Source organism: Erpetoichthys calabaricus, chromosome 17, assembly GCF_900747795.2.
Source record: "Erpetoichthys calabaricus chromosome 17, fErpCal1.3, whole genome shotgun sequence".
Classification (NCBI taxonomy): domain Eukaryota; kingdom Metazoa; phylum Chordata; class Cladistia; order Polypteriformes; family Polypteridae; genus Erpetoichthys; species Erpetoichthys calabaricus.
The window spans coordinates 18,740,073-18,756,996 of record NC_041410.2 but is presented as its reverse complement, the minus strand read 5'-3'; the positions used below and the strand labels follow the sequence as shown (position 1 = coordinate 18,756,996).

Sequence of the window (16,924 nt, the reverse complement as noted above, 5' to 3'; positions counted from 1 at the left end):
GTATTTGGGGTTACGAGGTCGGCGCTCTTTTTCTTGATTGTTCAAGCAAAAACTTTTTGGTGAGACTTTACTACGTCTGCCTGTTTTTTTTTTCTTCTCTTTTTGAGCCTGACGCGGAGGTCGCTACAATACCTTATTTATTATTACTTACATGTATGTAAGCTCCCATGACAGACGAGGCTGTACCTGCAGCATAATGAAATACCAAACCCCAACAAATCCTTACGTGCTGCCCTCTTCATATCCCGCCCGCTTCCAAATCAGCTGCAGGTGTCAGCCAATCCAGCTGAACTTCCGGCACAGTGCTCGCCTACTTTGGTTGCGGCAACAAATCAAACTGTTCGCTGCGCAGATTTTCACGCATATTTTGCAGTCGCTAAGCTACCAAAACCGCTTTGTGCGCATTTAAGCCAATCAATAGCCTTTATGTTAAGGTGTAAAAAAGGCGCCAGGTTACCCAGGCGACAGGGGTGTAAACTAGAGCATCGGGAACTGGAGAAGTACTGCACCTCCCCTATATTTTGTATATATATATATATATATATTTTAAAATTGCAGACTGATGGTAAGTTTGCAGTATTATTAAATGGATTGTTTTGTAGCAGTGTATAATTTTTCCCAAAATAATGTATAATTGGAATGATAAATAATAAAAAGTACGGTACGAGTTAAAACACGACTTTGATACCGAACGTAAAGCTATACAATTCAAATGGTGTTAAAAGAGGAGCCAAGAGACCGAAAGTTTGAAATAACCTTTTCAGGGATTCGCATTACGGGATTGTCTGCATTTTACTTTCGTTCACATTTTCGTAATAAAAATGTGTTACGTTTTACAGGCTTCAATGAGTCAGCGACGTAACTTGACACACAAGCAGCAGGAAAAAATGATTCTGAAAACAAGACAACAGGAGTTCCAGCGGGAGGATCGGTTGAAGCATCTGACTCAGGAGAAAATGATGGAGGCCAATATGATCAGCGAGGAGCGCCTGGAAAATAAACGGTATCAGAGAAGACTGAACGACGCGCAAAATGAGAGGCGCATGGAGGAAGCCCTTCAGCAGGTGCTTACAATAGGAGAACATTCAAGCCACATTCTTCCTAACCCTTCCATTAACCCCACATACCGTTTGTTTTTATTTGAGCTAAGCGCCTAATAAGAGATTGTTAAACGCACACTCTTCTTAAGGTCCGCACACATATATATATATAATTAATATATATGTGTGCGGATTATAATTAATAACTGATACCACAGTTTTCAAACCTGAATGCACACAAAGCCAGTCGCTGATATACTTTTTATATAACACTGAAGAGACTCGGCATTTGACAAACACAAATAAACTAAACCCTTTCTCGAGGCAATTTAAAATATCAAAAAGTTTAGGCAAACCATAATCTGTACTAAACGTGCATAGCTTTTTAGAGAACTACAGATTTCTTCATTATATTTTACGTGGCTTTCATTCAGCATCACTTACAAATAAATAATTTTATGTTTAAAGTTTTAAGGACAGAAAAAAATATTCTAAAAATGTGTCAGTGTGAATTGCTGGAATCTGGATTCATCATATTAAGTGATGTTTCTTATTTCTAGATCTGTGTATAGCGCTGGTGTTTCATTGATTGCTGCAACTGCAAATATTTTGGTTTTTGATGACAGGGGTGGAGGTTTGTTGGTTTTCTGGCTGGTATGCCCCATCTATGACATGAACAATGAGTTGTGCGATTTTGAAAAACTACTTTTGGCACCATTGCTGTATTGTGCTGTTAATTGGCTGACTAACACCCATCTGTTTCTTAGCAGAAATCGTGCTGGTCTCCCCTTTTCATCAACAGTCTGTTCCAGACCACAGGACTGCCTTTGGCAGGGTGTTTTTGGGCAGTTGCCTATTCTTAATACATTCATGACACATTTATTACTGATGACCACAGCAGTATTGCCGTCTTTGATTCACTCCTGTGTGTCCATTATTATGTCCAGTACAAAGTCAGTTAAATCTCAAACATTGCTCATTCATTTTCTAAGCATCACACTTGCACACATCTACTTGCGTGCATTTTGTGTCTGCTCATTTTCAATAATTTTTGGCTACTTCTTGTTGTAAAACAAATGACTGAAGGATGTGTTTTGTTTTGACAGTTCAGTAATTTGTTCTTAGATCTAGCTTTGCACTTCATAATATTATTATATTGTTTGATGATTTTTTAATTAAGCCAATTATTATTATTAATTATTATTATTATTATTATAATACGTAGCACTTTTTACAGAGTGTACCATAATAAGGTATTTTATAAACTGTATATACTGTCCTAATAGTACTCTACACACATAAAAATAGTTGACCTGTCTTGTTAAAATGAGTTAAAAATTCAATAAATACAAAGTTAAACCACATCTAACCTGAACTAGATTACTAGACACTGTTTAAAAAAGTAACCTTGTGCTTGTGCACCTAAGTGATCCTTAAAACTATTTTACCTGAAGGTAAGTTCCCCTAATAATAATGACTTTAATAATAACTTAATGTATGATAAGGTGCTATATAAATAAACATGCAACTCAAGGTGCTTTGCACAGATTTATCAACAAAAACAAAGATGTACTACTTTTACTTGGATTATCATTAATTAATACTATGATAATTTCTAATAAATGTAATTATACTAAATACAAAATCAATCCGGTATTGTTTAGCAAATGTAACCACTAAAGTACAAAACAAACCTTCACTCGTATCAGGAAAAAGGTTTTCTAATTAAAATATTGATACATTAAGGCTGATAATTTAACAACCAGGTCTAATTAATAAACAGGTATATAAAAATAAATATATACAGTATGTATCTACAGTTTACCTAGGCATATGTAAATGAGAACCCATTGAGTAGAAACAATTTGATGTTATTAAACTTAATGAAAAGATACAAAAGCAAATTAAACAATCAGTAGCGGTTTCTGTTTATTTAGGATGTCGATGAAGTTCTTGTGATTTGTTTAACCAGCTGATGCAGAAGAGAGGAAAGGAATAAAGTCCTACGATCGGCCATAGGAGAAAAACAAACCTCTGGAGGGCCACAGTCGGTAGACAGAAATGAGCAAATCAGTGGTAGTCAGTTTTTACATCATCCATCCATCCATCCATTTTCCAACCCGCTGAATCCGAACACAGGGTCACGGGGGTCTGCTGGAGCCAATCCCAGCCAACACAGGGCACAAGGCAGGAACCAACCCACCGCAGGACACACACAAACACCAAGCACACACTAGGGCCAATTTAGAATTGCCAATCCACCTAACCTGCATGTCTTTGGACTGTGGGAGGAAACCGGAGCGCCCGGAGGAAACCCACGCAGACATGGGGAGAACATGCAAACTCCACGCAGGGTGGACCCGGGAAGCGAACCCGGGTCTCCTAACTGCGAGGCAGCAGCGCTACCACTGCGCCACCGTGCCGCCCAGTTTTTACATCATGAAAGTCAGAATTACCTAGGCCGGCAGGTTTCCCACCCTCCACTGGGCACAGCTGATACAGCTAGCACGGTCGATAATAAGGTTCCTAGGGTAATAGGGTTGGCAGTAGGGGGGTGAAACAGACAAAGAACCATTTAGTAAAAAGCCTCACGATGGTCTCGGATAAATCAAAGAATACATTGTCTCGAAAAGGAATACTAGGATCTACTCCTAGAGCAAGGCCAAAGCATGGAGTTCACTGGTGTGCACCTGATGGCAGTGTGTCCCATTTACTGTAGCTCAGTCAATTCTGTCTCAGGAAGCTGCCCACAAGATGAATGATTGAGTTGAGTACAATGCCAGTAATGCAACAGACAAGAGCAGGACATATCCAAGCATATTAAACCTTGGCAATGAAAACTGGCTCTGGGAATGTGAAATGTAACTTCTCTGGCAGGTAATGAGCTGGATCTCATGTAGGAAGTTGAAAAATATCAAGTTAGATATTGTTGAAGGCCATGCACAGCATTGACTCTGGAACTAGATTTGTTGGTCAAGACAAGTCCCACACTATTCCAAGACAGTTGCCATCAGGCAAAAGATAGAGGAGCATCAAAACAAAGACTCACGGACTGAATAACAGTTTCTACCCTGTTGCTATTAGGGCTCTGAATGCCACCTAATCACCTCCAATGCAGCAGTGCAATAGATGACATCTTGTGTAATAGTGTTCATGCGCAATTAAGGTCTTGTGTTGAATGTTTGTGTTCTACCTCATTTCTTCTTATCCTTTCCTATCCTTTTGTAATTATATTTATTTATATTTTGACACCACAGGGACTGCACCTAATTTCATTGTATTTGTTACAATGACAATAAAGATATTCTGATTCTGACTTTTTATAGCTGCAGGGGCATAGTGCAATTGTTTATATTTTTAATAAATAAAACGCAGGTAGGTAGGTTTAAATGATCTTCTCAGAGAGTGGTATTGATTGCACTAACAACCTTATGCTTCTATGTTGCGTCTTTTGTATAGCCATTGTCATCCCAAGGTTCTACACAAGTACAATGCTATAATATAATTTATTTTTTAAAACTGGTATGTGCTCAGTTTAAAAAACCCATTCAGAGTCGTACAGTAAGTCTACTGACTTACACATACAGTCCAGTACCTTGGTCAAATTTACACTATTGCAGAAAAGGTGGAAAATATTAATAAGGCAACTTGTAATTGTTGCTCCAGACTTTTTATGTGGTTTCACTTGATTGTGTCCATTAAGTTATTTTCCTCCCATCTTCCAGGTAAGCCAGGTTAAATGTAATGTCCAAAACACAATGTACACTATGTAGCACCTCATCTTTTTTAAAGTCCTAAGCTGAAACTGTCCTATACAGTATGTCCCACCTGGATAACCCTACACAGTTGTTCAGAAACTGGATTTTAACTGGCTTACCTTTCTTTAAGTACATGGGCTATCTGTGCTCTTTAACAATTTGCCATTGAGTTATAATTTTTCATTTATTAATGACCACAGTTTTATAACCCATTGAATATTGTCAACTGTGCACAAAAACTGTAAGCCTGACGTTATCATGGAAACATTCATGTGCTAAGAGCGTCCATTGTTTTGATTTTTGTAGGGCAAATATAGTTTTTTTTTTTTTTTTAATTAGGCTGAAAATGAAAGAATAATGAAAGAACAACAGTTTGAACAGGAAGAAAGGATGGCTAAAGAACTATCAAGGATAAATTATGAAAAACTGAAGGATGAGAAAATCAGACAACGGATCAGAGAAAACAGGTAACAAAAAACATAACAAGAATGTTGTATTTATAGAGCACAGTGGTGATCTAGAATCCAGCAAAGCGATTTTCAGTTCAAAAACTATCTGTACATTCACATTTTGGATTTTGTTTTTTCTAGCATTGAACTTCGTGAGTTGGAACTGAAGCTAAAAGCAGCTTATTTGAACAGAGAGAGAGCTGCCCAGATAGCCGAAAAAGATGCGCTAAAATACGATCAGTTAGTAAGTAGTACTTGAAGTGGGTGTGTGTGTGTGTGTTTTTCTATGTAAATGATACATTTTTGTGTCATTTTGGTTGACATAGGATGCAGGTATTAGTCCGGCTGCCTCACAACGCTGCTGCCCAGCTTCTTGTACTTTGCCCAGCCATTGTCTGCGTAGAGTTTGCCCGTTCTCAGCAAAAGATGGACGTGTTGAGTTAATTGGGTAACTTTGAGTACATTTGGGATGTACAAGAGTGTGTGTTGCAATGGAGTGAGTGGCATTCTCTCCAGGGCTGCTACTTGTCTTCTGATCAATGCATCTGGGATAGTCTGTTGCTTCCCATGACTACTTGGGTTTAGAAATGCATGAATGGATTTTCCATTTTTATGATAGTGTGTGCAACGTTCTGACTTGACTTTATGAAGAGCACAATTTAAAAATAAACAGTACATTGACATTTTGTGAAGTACTTTGAGCTCCATCCTGTTTATTAAAATATGCTATAGAAATAAATCTTATTGTAGTCACTGAAATATTTAATTCTTATAAAAATGGTTTTTTTTTTTTTTGTTTTTTTTTTTTTTAATTAGTTTTTTTGTCCCATCTGCTCCGTGATGGACTGGGCCCTCTCCAAGGAACATTTCTCCTTTGTGCCTATTGTTGTTATCATGAGATAGTAGCAGTCTATCGAACAGTGCACGTGAGCCTGCTCTGTGAACATGACAAGTGAACTTTGGGTTGCCAAGTTGAGCACTCGGAAAAAGCTTACGTAGACACAAAGAAAATGTTAAATTATTACATAGATATTGAGCACGCTGGGAATAGGATTCAATTCAACAAAAATGTGAGGTGGCAACGGTAACCACTGTGCTGGCATGCATGAAATATTCTTCAGCTAATTAAGCTATCCATAAGGAAATTGCATAAGGAAATGTAGTCTTCAAGATGGAAAATAATTATATATATATGTGTGTGTGTGTGTGTGTGTGTATGCAATATACTGTATAAAACAAAAATGATCTAATGTAATAAAAATATATATATAGAGAGTATATTATAATATATATATAATATATGAATATATAATAACTAAATACAATATATACACAGTACGCTTCAGATTATGAATTGAATTTTTCTTTATATGTATTTTTTGTTAAAATGCCCTTAAGATTCTATAAATATTTTACCTTTCATAACCATAATGTTTTATCTGCAGAGAGAAGAAGCAGAAATGCTCCAAAAAATGAAACAGGAGCATGAAAAAGTGTCAGAAGAGGAGCTTAAAGCTGAAAAGAGACGCTATGAAGAGATGGTTCACTACCAGCAGGACCTGGAACAGCAGCTTGAGGAAAAGGAAAGGATAAAGCAAGAAGCCTATGAAGAATTTTTAAAAGACAAGCTGTTGATTGATGAAATTGTTAGAAAAATTTATGAAGAGGATCAGACGTAAGTTCTACGTTTTATACCAAAAAGATGGGTGTAACTATACTCTGACTACAAGGTTCCACCATAGAAAGTTTGGGGAGAACAAACTTAAAGAAAGATTCATAGCTCTGTGGGGTGTCCACATTTGGAAGAGTGTTAGAAAGTGTTTTTACTTTACACCTTATGCTTCCAGGATGGACACTGATTTCCTGTGATCCCGTACTGGATAACCAGGTTAGTAAATGGATGGATAACTGGAGTTACTTTGATATGAGAGGTACTGAAAATTAAGGTATTTTTTAATGTCTCCATCCATCCATCGTTGATCTTGAGAGCCTCTGGTGTAAGGCAGAAACAAATCATGGATGGGATAGTGGTCCATCATGGGAAACAGTCAGATGTTGGAGGAAATTCGGGATACCCAGAATAGACTAACAAAAATGGGGATTGGGGGGGCCTGCAAATGTGAATGGTGACTGGGCAAGGATTTGAACCAAGATGTCTAGATCTGAGAAGCCCTAACCGCTCTGCTGACCTTAATGAATAGAGTACTTCTGAAATATGTGTACAGTGTACTTGAACTGATTAACACACTACATTAAGTACTGGTACTGTATACAAATTAAAGGTGAGTGCTCTGACAAGCTGATACCTAAAAGTGAGAAAAGTGGCAGAACATTTTACTGACCAAAATAAAAATAAATACATAAGTAATATTTCCTAAAAACAGTTCTTTTTTTGTTTGAATAAAAAGAAAAACATAAAGGGAAATATTAGAAATGGTTCTTCTTGTTTTGTGCTGCTGTACCCCACTCCACACCCACTCCCCACTCACCACCATGCATACAGCACCCTCTGGTGGTTTTCTACTGCATTTTCCCTTAGATAATATGTCAGTAAGCCCTATTACCATATAGTGGCCTATTATTGTCTTACTTCTGTCAATTCTTTTCATACTTAATAGAAGTTTTAATGATTTTTTTGTTTTTTGCATTTATTGTGGGTAGTCAAATTAACATTTAGAAATAGCACAAAATTAATTTCACTTATCTTAAAATGCAGTTTACCTTTTTAGATATTTATAACTGAAATCAAGACATCCCAAAATAAGTTCCCTGTATATTTTAAGCTATCAAAAATATATTTTGAAATATCTCCCATTCATTTCATGATATGTAAATTAAATTGTCAGATATCTAAAAATACCTTTCTCTGAATTTCAAGATATCTCAAATACATATTCATATATTTCACATTGACCTCGTATGCATTTTAAGATATCTGAAATTAATTTGGAACTATCTCAAAATCATGCCCTATAAAATTTCCTTCTCTTTTTAAAGGAATTTCCTGTTGAATTTAAGATATCTTGAAATATTTAATTGTATTTCAGATATCTGAAAAAAAATCAGATATATTGAAATAAAATGTGAAATACAGTACCTTAAAATACATTTTAAGATATCTCAGATGGAGCAGAGGTCCATTTTAAGATATCGGGGAATTCATTTGAGACTGGACATATCTTAAGAATGTATTTTGGTTGTCTCAAACATGTGTCAATGTAAAGGTATCTGCAAAGTATTTGAAAATATCTAATTCAGTTTCTGGATATTTTAAAGTAACACCTAGACCATTTTTAGATTTCTGAAATGCATTTTGATGTTACATCTTAAATGTATTTCCAGATTTCTTTGAAAAAAGTTTCTTGTGCATTTTCCTAGATCATAAGCAAAATATTTAAGAAACAAAAACTCCTGTGCAATTCAAAATATAGTTACTTTATTTCATGATATCTTAAAATGAAAAGAAGTCCCATTAAAAACATAAACAATTACAGTCAAAGTCATCTATCCATTATCCAACCCGCTATATCCTAACTACAGGGTCAAGGGGGTCTGCTGGAGCCAATCCCAGCCAACACAGGGTGCAAGGTGGGAAACAAACCCCGGGCAGGGTGCCAGCCCACCGCAGGGCGCACACCCACACACCAAGCACACATTATGGACAACTTAGAATCGCCAATGCACCTAACCGGCATGTCTTTGGACTGTGGGAGGAAACCAGAGCACCAGGAGGAAACCCACACAGACACAAAGAGAACATGCAAACTCCATGCAGGAAGGACCTGGGAAGCGAACCCAGGTCTCCTTACTGCGAGGCAGCAGCGCTACAACTGCGCTGCCCAAGTCATTTTCACATATCTTGATTTGCATTTCAGACACCTCAAATTGCAAATAGAGTGTTACCTCAAAATGATTTTAAGATATCAGTCAGTCATCCTCCAATCCACTATATCCTAACCCAGGGTCACGGGGGGGTCTGCTGGAACCAATCCCAGCCAGCACAGGGCGCAAGGCAGGAACAAATCCCGGGCAGGGCGCCTGCCCACCATAGGACACACACACCCACACACCAAGCACACACTAGGGAAAATTTAGGATCGCCAATGCACCTAACCTGTGTGTCTTTGGACTGTTGGAGGAAACCCACGCAGACATGGGGAGAACATGCAAACTCCACACAGGGAGGACCCGGGAAGCGAACCCAGGTTTTTTTATTGCAAGGCAGCAGCGCTACCACTGCGCCACCCGATTTTAAGATATCTTAAAGTTTATTTAAGCTATCTGAAAGTGACCAGGATGTCATTCTAAGATATCTTGAAATGGATTTTGAGCTATATCCAAATGTTCATTTTGGTGGTCATAACTGTGGTTAGCACTGATGCCTCTCAGCTCCAGCAGTCTGGGCATCCCTGATGGCATGGTCACTATCTGTGTGAAGTTTGCATGTTCTCTCAGTGTTTGTATTGATTTTCTCCTGGTGCTCCAGTATAGCAAAGATATTCTTATTAGGTTTATTTATGATTGTAAATATACCCATTATGAATAAGTGAGGGAGTGTACCTCAATGTACCCTGTAGTTGACTGGCATTTCATCCAGAACTGTTTCTAGCCTTGTGTCAAAAGCGGCTGGTGTAGGCTCAGAATCTCCATAACTATTTAATGAAAAAGTAAGTTTAGAAAATTGACAGTGACATCAGACACCAGGGCCATCTTGGTGCTCTAGAGTATCTTCTGTGTGTCTACAGGTGTTAAGTTCACCCCAGTTTTACATAGGTTTCCTTCCACAGAAATGATAATAGCGTCATTGGTGATTCCAAATTAACCTAGTTTTGAGTACAAATATATTGACCTGTATAAAAACATATGCATATTTTTCCCCATCTAGAAATGGGGAGAAGTGTTTTTTTTTGTCAGGTATCAGCCAGGATTTCATCACACACATAGTACTGTATATGTACACGTATATCTACAATTTTAATATGTGTTTGTGTTCATATACTATATTTATTAACTGCTGTGTTTGCAGGGAAAGACAATTAAAATTGGAAAAAATGACAGCTACTCAGAGATATATTAAAGAATTCACCGAGCGCCAGACAGAGTGGAGACGTATGGAGCGTGAAAGAATGGAAGAAGAAAACCGGAAAATCATGGAGTTTGCTAATTTTCAGCAGCGCCGGGAAGAAGACAGAATGGCTAAAGTCCAGGAAAGAGAAGAGAGAAAATTACTTCTTCAGAAAAAGGTCAAAAGTTTATGCTTTTATGTTATATTGAGTAATAAGATATTGCCTAAACCAATAACTTTATCTAAAATTCACTTCTGCAAACACTTCCAAAGAGTTTTTAAACTATTCATTACTTTTTATATGTATGTTATTTCTTTATTGAACCCATCCGAGTTTAAAATGTCTTTTGCAAATGAGACCCAATCATCCAGAAGCAAATAGAGATAAACATTCTTATCAACAAAGCTATTGTAGCCATTGTATATATTTTTTGTATTTGAAGCTGTTTTCAGAATATACTCAATTTTACATTTGAACCACAGCTGGCAGAACAAATTCAAATGGAACAGCAACAGCGTGACCAAATGGAGAATATCAGAGAGGAGTTGTATCTTGAAGAGCAAGAGGAGGCTGAAAGACAAAGAGAAATTGTAAGTCATTTCAGAGTGCCTCAAACTGTTTGTCACTCCTTCACGATTGACTGCTGTGTATATCTGTTAAAATATAAGTCAGGTTATGTTGTTAGTTGTCCATATTTTGTTCACACTGTTTTTGCTTTAGCACAAGGTTATTACAGTACAAGTAAATAACATACAGTACTTTAAAAATCTCCGATCCATTACAGGGTTGCAGGGAGTCAGAGGCTATCCCAGAAACAACAGATGCAAAGCAAAAAATAACGCACACAGGGCCTGTTCACATTTATGCCCACACTCCTATTCACATATTAAAATGATCAGACTGCTGCTTCATGCTTATTGGATACAATCAGAAGCATCACACTTACAGTGAAGTTGTAATAATGTGGGCTTTGTAGCAACATGTGGAGTCTGAACTCGTATGGCTCAGTAAATAACTGTAGAAGCAAGTGGAAAAACTGTTGCAAAATAACCCAAGCAGGCTAAGAACACCATTTAAACGGCCTATTGTGGTGTCTTTTGCTGTAAAAGGAGCAATATAAAGTAAATTCATTTAACTTAAAGAAGTTACCTAGAGGGCGGCATGGTGGCGCAGTTAGGAGACCTGGGTTTGCTTCCCGGGTCCTCCCTGCGTGGAGTTTGCATGTTCTCCCCGTGTCTGCGTGGGTTTCTTCCCACATGCCAAAGACATGCAGGTTAGGTGCATTGGCGATTCTAAATTGTCCCTAGTGTGTGCTTGGTGTGTGGGTGTGTGTGTCCTGTGGTGGGCGGGCGCCCTGCCCGGGATTTGTTCCTGCCTTGCGCCCTGTGCTGGCTGGGATTGGTTCCAGCAGACCCCCGTGACCCTGGGTTAGGATATAGCGGATTGGAGGATGACTGACTGATATCTTAAAATCATTTTGAGGTAACACTCTATTTTCAATTTGAGGTGTCTGAAATGCAAATCAAGATATGTGAAAATGACTTGGGCGGTACGGGGCGCAGTGGGTAGCGCTGCTGCCTCGCAGTAAGGAGGCCTGGGTTCGCTTCCCGGGTCCTCCCTGCGTGGAGTTTGTATGTTCTCCCCGTGTCTGCGTGGGTTTCCTCCCACATGCCAAAGACATGCAGGTTAGGTGCATTGGCGATTCTAAATTGTCCTTGGTGTGTGCTGGGTGTGTGTGTGCTCTGCCCGGGGTTTGTTTCCTGCCTTGCGCCCTGTGTTGGCTGGGATTGGCTCCAGCAGACCCCCGTGACCCTGTAGTTAGGATATAGCGGGTTGGATAATTGATGAATGGATGGAAGTTACCTGGAATTTTTCTTTCAGTGCCTTTCAAAGATGTTGTAGGTATGCTTTTTATACAGGTGGCTTTTCTGCTCAATAGAAAATTTCTGACTGTTGGTTTATATAACAACTTATTAAAATAATATACTTCTAGATATGCATTTTATGTCACCAAATGTTTATAAAGTCAAAAAGTGGATGGGAGGGAAGAGGTGGGAATAGTCTTAATGAGGTAGGGTAAAATAAGTAAGAAGAGCACAGAAAAGAAAACTAGTGCTAATAAACACACAAGGCCAGGAAGGAAAGCAGATGGAGTATTTTCCAGTTCTAAGGGCCTCATTATAAAAGACCAGAGTGTGGGAGTGTCGGACAAGAGCCCAGGTTTCATTCTATCTAAAATCCTGACCAAAGACCAAAGCTGAGGAAGTGTGACTTTATTTTCAGGCAGGTTATAGGAATAGAAGAAAGATAGTGTGCAGTGAGTGAATAAGGTGGGCTAGTTGGAGGGATTCTATTCAGAAAAGAGGTGCATATTCACTCACTCACATTAATCTGAAACATCCTTAATATAGTTTATTCTTTTTTTCATAGGAAGAAATGGAGAAGAGAATTCGGCAGAGGCTGGAGATGCAACAAACCTTCAGGGAGCAAATGGCCTTTAAGCAACTTCGGCAACAGGCAGAGAAAGAGGAAGAAGAAGAATTCAGACGAGTTATGATGGCAAAGTTTGCAGAGGATGACCGTATTGAGCAAATGAATGCTCAGAAACGGCGAATGAAGCAATTGGAACATCGCAGAGCTGTGGAGAAACTTCTGGAAGACCGAAGGAAGCAGTTCCTGGCTGACAAAGTAAGTATGATCCAGAAAGAGAGAGAGAACCACTGAACTGCTCCGTTTGATCTTTTGAAATTAATTTAATCCTTAGTCCCACGGGATCTGGATAAGTAAAGCCCTGCCCAGATCAAACGCAGAATTTGTAGTTATTGTGCTGTTAAGCACTTCAGGTTTCTTTTGTGTAACAACACAAAGATAAAGAAGAACAGATGAGTCAGCCAAACACTGCTCAGTTGGTGATATTAAGAAGCAGTGTCAAGTTGAGATTTTAAAGTCCCTAATGTGCTTCTTGGCACCAGCTGCAATTAAAGGACTGTGTCCATATACTTTCAACATGGGTTGTGAAAAACCTTTCTTGTTTTAAAAATTATAATAATTTTAACATTTGTTTGATCTCCACATAGTCAGATTCCAGTTGTATATCCACTGAAGAACTTTATTCATAATCGCTTCATAAATATGTCCCTCAGATCTACTATTTACTTTCATTTGTTGTCACCACTCGGAGCCTGAATCTGGTTAACTTTTCTTTGGACAATCTCTAATGCCATTATCTCCTGATTTTATATATTTTATTAATTGATATTGACTGTAGTACTTACTAATTTAAATGTGTGCAATTTATTCTTCAAACCAAAAAAATGCTATGAACTATATCTTATTAAAGTATACCCAGTTTTGACCTAAATAACTGCTATGTATTAAACAGGAACGTGAACAACAGGAACGTGAAATTGAGCTCCAGCAAGAAGCTATCCGCCATCAAATCATTGAGGAAGAAAGACAGAAACTGCTCAAACAGCATGCCAGTAAGCTGCTTGGGTACCTTCCTAAGGTAAGATCATAGCTCTGAGGCTAGGGATCTGCACTGGCAATCGGAAGGTTGCCGGTTCGAATCCCGTAAATGGCAATAGGGACTCTGCTCTGTTGGGCCCTTGAGCAAGACCCTTAACTCTTTGAGGGCTGAATATTTTTTTCCAAAAAACAGTTTCTGAAAAGCAATGGTTTCACACAGAAATCAACATAAAACGTCTGTTGCTGCATGCTGTGGCTGCCAGTTTATGAAGAATGTGCAGCAGGTTTGCTGCCAGGCTGTCTTCACGTGGCTGGGGCAGCAGCAGCAGCAATCATGGTGGTTTCTACCTCTTATAATTGTTAAGTGGCAGTTCTACCTGGTGAATATTGTCAGTACCACGATTAGCTGGGGACCAATACAGCTGAAGCTGAAGCCTCACATTCGTTTTCGATGACTTGTATCAAAATCAGAGTCAGACAAGTCATAGTCCAGTTCAGAGATAATAGGCAAAATGTCGTCTGCGGAGTATTTTGCTTTACGCATTCGCTTTGATCTCTCGCCAGATCTCAGTCCCATTTTTGCCATTGTTTGCGCCTTGCTACTCACGCGAGCGCAGGAAATTTTGGTCAAACCAATGAATCTAACGTTCCTCCAGACAACGAGAATCCAACTAAAACATAACAGTTGTTTTTTTTCACAGTTTAGTTGATTACCATCATCAACTCCTCCTTTTGACAAAAGTCGACATCAGCCCTGAAAGAGTTAACCTGCAATTGCTGAGCGCTTTGAGTAGTGAGAAAAGCGCTATATAAATGCAAAGAATTATAAAATAAAAAAAAAATACTGATTTGGCCTTTTCTTGAAAATGTATTTTACTGCACTGCACTGGGAGTTTATAAAGACCATCTTTATTAAAGCTGTGCAGTGTTAATGTATTTACATCTCAGCATTATTGTTAACAACAGTGACAGATCTGGCTGATCATTGGCAAGCACCGTATCATCCGTCTCCTGCCACAACTCAAGTTCTCATGGTCTGTCAGGCTCTTAGAAGCTTACATTTATGACAATACGTGAACTATAGCAATTGAAAATGTGTACATTGTCTCATTACAACAAAATAACCCATCCACCCAATATCATTCATTACCTGTTTCTACTGTTCTGGGTTAAGAAGAACTGGAGCCTAACCTTGTAGCAGAGCACAGAAAGCTGAAACCTGTGCCAGATGAGATGTTCATTTGTTATTTACCTTACAGGGTTGTGAGGACCCAGGATGGCGTCCTGCCCGGGGTTTGTTTCTTGCCTTGTGCCCTGTGTTGGCTGGGATTGGCTCCAGCAGACCCCCGTGACTCTGTAGTTAGGATATAGCGGGTTGGACACAGACTGACTGACTTATCTACATGTGATGACTAATATGTGAAAGGACTCGTTCAAGTAACTCTGACTCAGTGGTGTGCCTCAAAATTTCAACCTCACACCCTACAGTACCACTCTTCAGCGAGTAGGGGGTCACAATAGGCCAAAAAACTATCAAGTTACTTAGGAAGAATTGATAGGAGTAGCAAAAATAGTATTGCCACATGTGCAGAGTACAGAAAAATTGTTACTTGTATGTCTATTGTACATGCAACATGTCTCCACTATACACTTTTCCCCATTTTTGGGATCCAGATAGGCTGAAGCCTGCTAGTAGAGTTTGGACTCAGGCTGCCTGGTATGAGGCCTATCTTCAGGCAGGTCAGTGAAAACTACAGCTTGATTATGTGGGTGTTTTAGAGGCTGGATATAGCGGGTTGGATAATGGATGGATGGATGGATGGGTGTGAGGACCCAAATCCAAACCTAGAAGCACTGGGCTCAAAGCAGCTAAAAACCCCAGTTAATAAATAAGTAGTGGATATAAACTGTGAAAGAAACTAGCTTCACTTTCTGTTTGGTAGTTTAAATTTAGAAAGCAGAGTGCAGCACAATAGCACAAATACCAATGGAGACAACACAAATCATCTAAACAATTAAAAATGTAGATTACTGTCACCAATGAACAGGCTTTTTAATGATAACTATGACTGACAGTTTTCACCTAATCTAATCTGGACTACTAGAAAATGTTCACCTCAATGTTTACTCTTTATACTTAACATAATAATGTACAAAAATGATCAGTACATTTAACTGTTGTATGAATGTGTATGGAGAATATTCAGTATTTCTGGTAAGTGCATTTTAAATAGTTATTAAGTGCTATCCACGTTTACAAATGTAAACCATTGATTTTTAACCTTTTTTTTTTTTTTTATATGTTTAGGGTATATTCAAAGGTAAAGAAGACCTTAATTTATTTGATGAAGAATTTCAAAAAACTTTCCAGAAGAGGGAAGTGGATCCATTTTCAGAAGAGGGCTGGGACTACAAATAATTTCCTTTTAAAGGTCACTTTAGAAGAGTACCACTAGATGTCACTGTTGTCAGTATAGTTACAGCAGGCACACCATAGGATAATAAATATAATAAAGTACCCAGGTATTGTACATAATTTATTATTACTTTGATGATAAAATGACGAAACATAATCATTTTGACTAGTATAACTTTTAGCATTTTAGGTTGTTGATAAAATGGGCAGAAGTGCCTTTTTATAAATAGTGGGTTTGTGATGTATATGTGAACATTAAAGGTTTTATTTTCTGTCTGAATTTGTAAATAAGACTGAAACTAAATGGTATCACTAAGAAGATTTTGTTTTACAATTTTGCTTGAGTGCTAATGCTCTGTTGGGAAGACACTTCTTTTTATCACAATATTATTCTCTCTCTTGCTTTCTGTGCATTTTAACATAAGTTAAAAATCCATCAGAATTCAAGCCTGGGTGGATAAACTGTTATAAAATCGGGGTTCTTTTTCAATGAACAAGCTATAAGAACAGAAGAAAAATTAAATGGTGATGCACATAAACAATAACCCTACTGTGATAAAGATGACATAATAGTAAGGTTCTGCACACTATGGAGCAGCAATCAATGCCTTCAAGGGTTGAATTGAAGGCAAGAAAACTGCTTCTGCCAAATGTCTGCAACTTTAAACTCTAAATCCTCATTTTCTTCAGCAAACCGTGCTTCCTTTGGGAGGTTTGGGCTTTTTGT

At 38.3% G+C, this 16,924-nt stretch overlaps 1 protein-coding gene across 1 annotated transcript; it reads left to right on the top strand.

Moving 5' to 3' along the window:
* The first annotated feature begins 452 nt into the window (after positions 1–452).
* On the top strand, positions 453–16,488 carry mns1 (meiosis-specific nuclear structural 1). Its single transcript, XM_028823574.2, has 10 exons — positions 453–565; positions 840–1,064; positions 5,138–5,265; positions 5,389–5,491; positions 6,693–6,922; positions 10,274–10,490; positions 10,796–10,903; positions 12,744–13,001; positions 13,696–13,821; positions 16,090–16,488. Exons 1-10 carry the CDS (start codon positions 563–565, stop codon positions 16,198–16,200), a joined length of 1,509 nt encoding a protein of 502 aa, XP_028679407.1. The 5' UTR covers positions 453–562; the 3' UTR covers positions 16,201–16,488.
* The last annotated feature ends 436 nt before the right edge of the window (positions 16,489–16,924 follow it).

Excerpts from the sequence above, each read along its gene's own strand:
- mns1 (XM_028823574.2), top strand. Across the intron at positions 1,065-5,137 it reads TGGAGGAAGCCCTTCAGCAG|GCTGAAAATGAAAGAATAAT; the intron begins GTGCTTACAATA and ends TTTTTTAATTAG. Across the intron at positions 10,904-12,743 it reads CTGAAAGACAAAGAGAAATT|GAAGAAATGGAGAAGAGAAT; the intron begins GTAAGTCATTTC and ends TTTTTTTCATAG.